This window comes from Vipera ursinii, assembly GCF_947247035.1.
Source record: "Vipera ursinii genome assembly, chromosome: 3".
Lineage (NCBI taxonomy): Eukaryota > Metazoa > Chordata > Lepidosauria > Squamata > Viperidae > Vipera > Vipera ursinii.
Window position 1 is genome coordinate 3,397,931 of NC_139516.1, and position 1,658 is coordinate 3,399,588.

The following is a 1,658-nucleotide window of genomic DNA, read 5'->3' on the forward strand; positions in this document are numbered from 1 at the left end:
TAAACAGGTGGGCTGCTGCTGCTGCTTTCCAGTTACCATGGTGATGTCCAGATGGGTCCAAAGTTCTTGGAAGAAATGCACTCACTGAAGGCCCGGTGTCAGGGAAACCTGCTCAAAGTAAGGGATGCAGGTGTCCAGCTGGACCATTGCTTAAAAATGAGCCGGCCGTGTGCTGCAGCTACCAAAAAAAAAAAAGCCAGTGCAGTTCTGGGCTGCATCAACAGAGGGACGGCATCTGTTATCGGGCTCAGGGGAAACCTGAGAGCATCACCAATATTTGAGGGTCTGTCACAGGGGACTGGTTTACCCTCCAAAGCACCAGAGGGCAGGACAAGCATTGCTGGGGGCTTTTAAGAAAAGATTTCCTTCCTTCCTTCCTTCCTTCCTTCCTTCCTTCCTTCCTTCTTTCCTTCCTTCCTTCTTTCCTTCCTTCCTTTCCCTCCTTCCTTCCTCCCTCCCTCCCTCCCTCCCTTCCTTCCTTCTTTCCTTCCTTCCTTTCCCTCCTTCCTTCCTCCCTCCCTCCCTCCCTCCCTCCCTCCCTCCCTTCCTTCCTTCCTTCCTTCCTGCCTTCCTTCTTTCCTTCTTTCCTTCCTTCCTCCCTCCCTCTCGTCCTTCCTCCCTCCCCTTCTTTCCTTCCCTCCCTCTCTCCCTTCCTTCCTCCACTTCTTTCCTCCCTCCCTATCTGCCCTCCTCCCTCCCTCCTTCTCTCCCTCCCTCCTTCCCTTCTTCAGTCCCCTTCCTTTCCTTCGTCCCTCTCTCTTCTTCCTTCCTTCCTTCCTCACTCCCCTTCCTCACTCCTTCTCTCTCCTTCCTTCCTTCCTCAATCCCTCCCTTTCCCTTTCTTTCCTCCCTCCCTCTCTCCCTCCCTTCCTTCCCCCTCTCCCCTCTTCCTTCTCTCCCTCCTTCCCTCCCGCATCCCGTTGACTGCCTCTGTTCCTCCCTCCCAGGGCTTCGGGGCTGCAGCTGGAGAATACTGGCTAGGGAATGAGGCCATCCATCTTTTGACCAACCAAGCTGCCTCTGCTCTGCGGGTGGAGCTTCTGGACTGGGAAGGCAACCGCGCTTATGCCCAATATGACAAGTTCCGGCTTGCTAACGAGCGCCAGCGCTATAGGTGAGATACCTATGAGGTAGAAAAGATAGAAAAAGGTGAGCTAGACAGCATCACCACCAGATGGATTCGTAGCTGGCTGACCGGCCCTATTCAGCGTGTGGTCCTCAATGGAACCGCATCTACCTGGAGGGAAGTGTGTAGTGGGGTGCCCCAGGGCTCCGTTCTGGGCCCAGCGCTCTTCAACATCTTCATCAACGATTTGGATGAGGGGATAGATGGGGAACTCATCAAATTTGCAGACGACACCAAGCTGGCAGGAATAGCCAATACTCCAGAAGATAGGCTTAAGATACAGGAGGATCTGGACAGACTCAAACACTGGGCGCTATATAACAAAATGAAATTCAATGGTGAAAAAAGTAAGGTTCTGCATTTAGGCAGGAAAAATCAAATGCACAGGTATAGTATAGGTGGTACCTTGCTCAATAGTAGTAACTGTGAGAGGGATCTCGGAGTCCTAGTAGACAATCACTTCAGTATGAGCCAGCAGTGTGCTGCAGTTGCCAAAAAAGCCATCACAGTGCTAGGCTGCATTAACAGAGGG

At 52.7% G+C, this 1,658-nt stretch overlaps 1 protein-coding gene across 1 annotated transcript in view; it reads left to right on the top strand.

The window, feature by feature from the left end:
• Positions 1-1,118, top strand: part of ANGPT4 (angiopoietin 4) — a gene marked incomplete at its 3' end in the record, with an annotated part of 32,491 nt that extends 31,373 nt beyond the window's left edge. The window contains exons 6-7 of the mRNA XM_083360943.1: positions 1-7; positions 948-1,118. The exon at positions 1-7 is cut by the window's left edge and continues 95 nt beyond it. Coding sequence (XP_083217069.1) covers positions 1-7; positions 948-1,118 — 178 coding nt within the window. The remainder of the gene's footprint in view (positions 8-947) is intronic.
• Between the last annotated feature and the right edge of the window lie 540 nt (positions 1,119-1,658).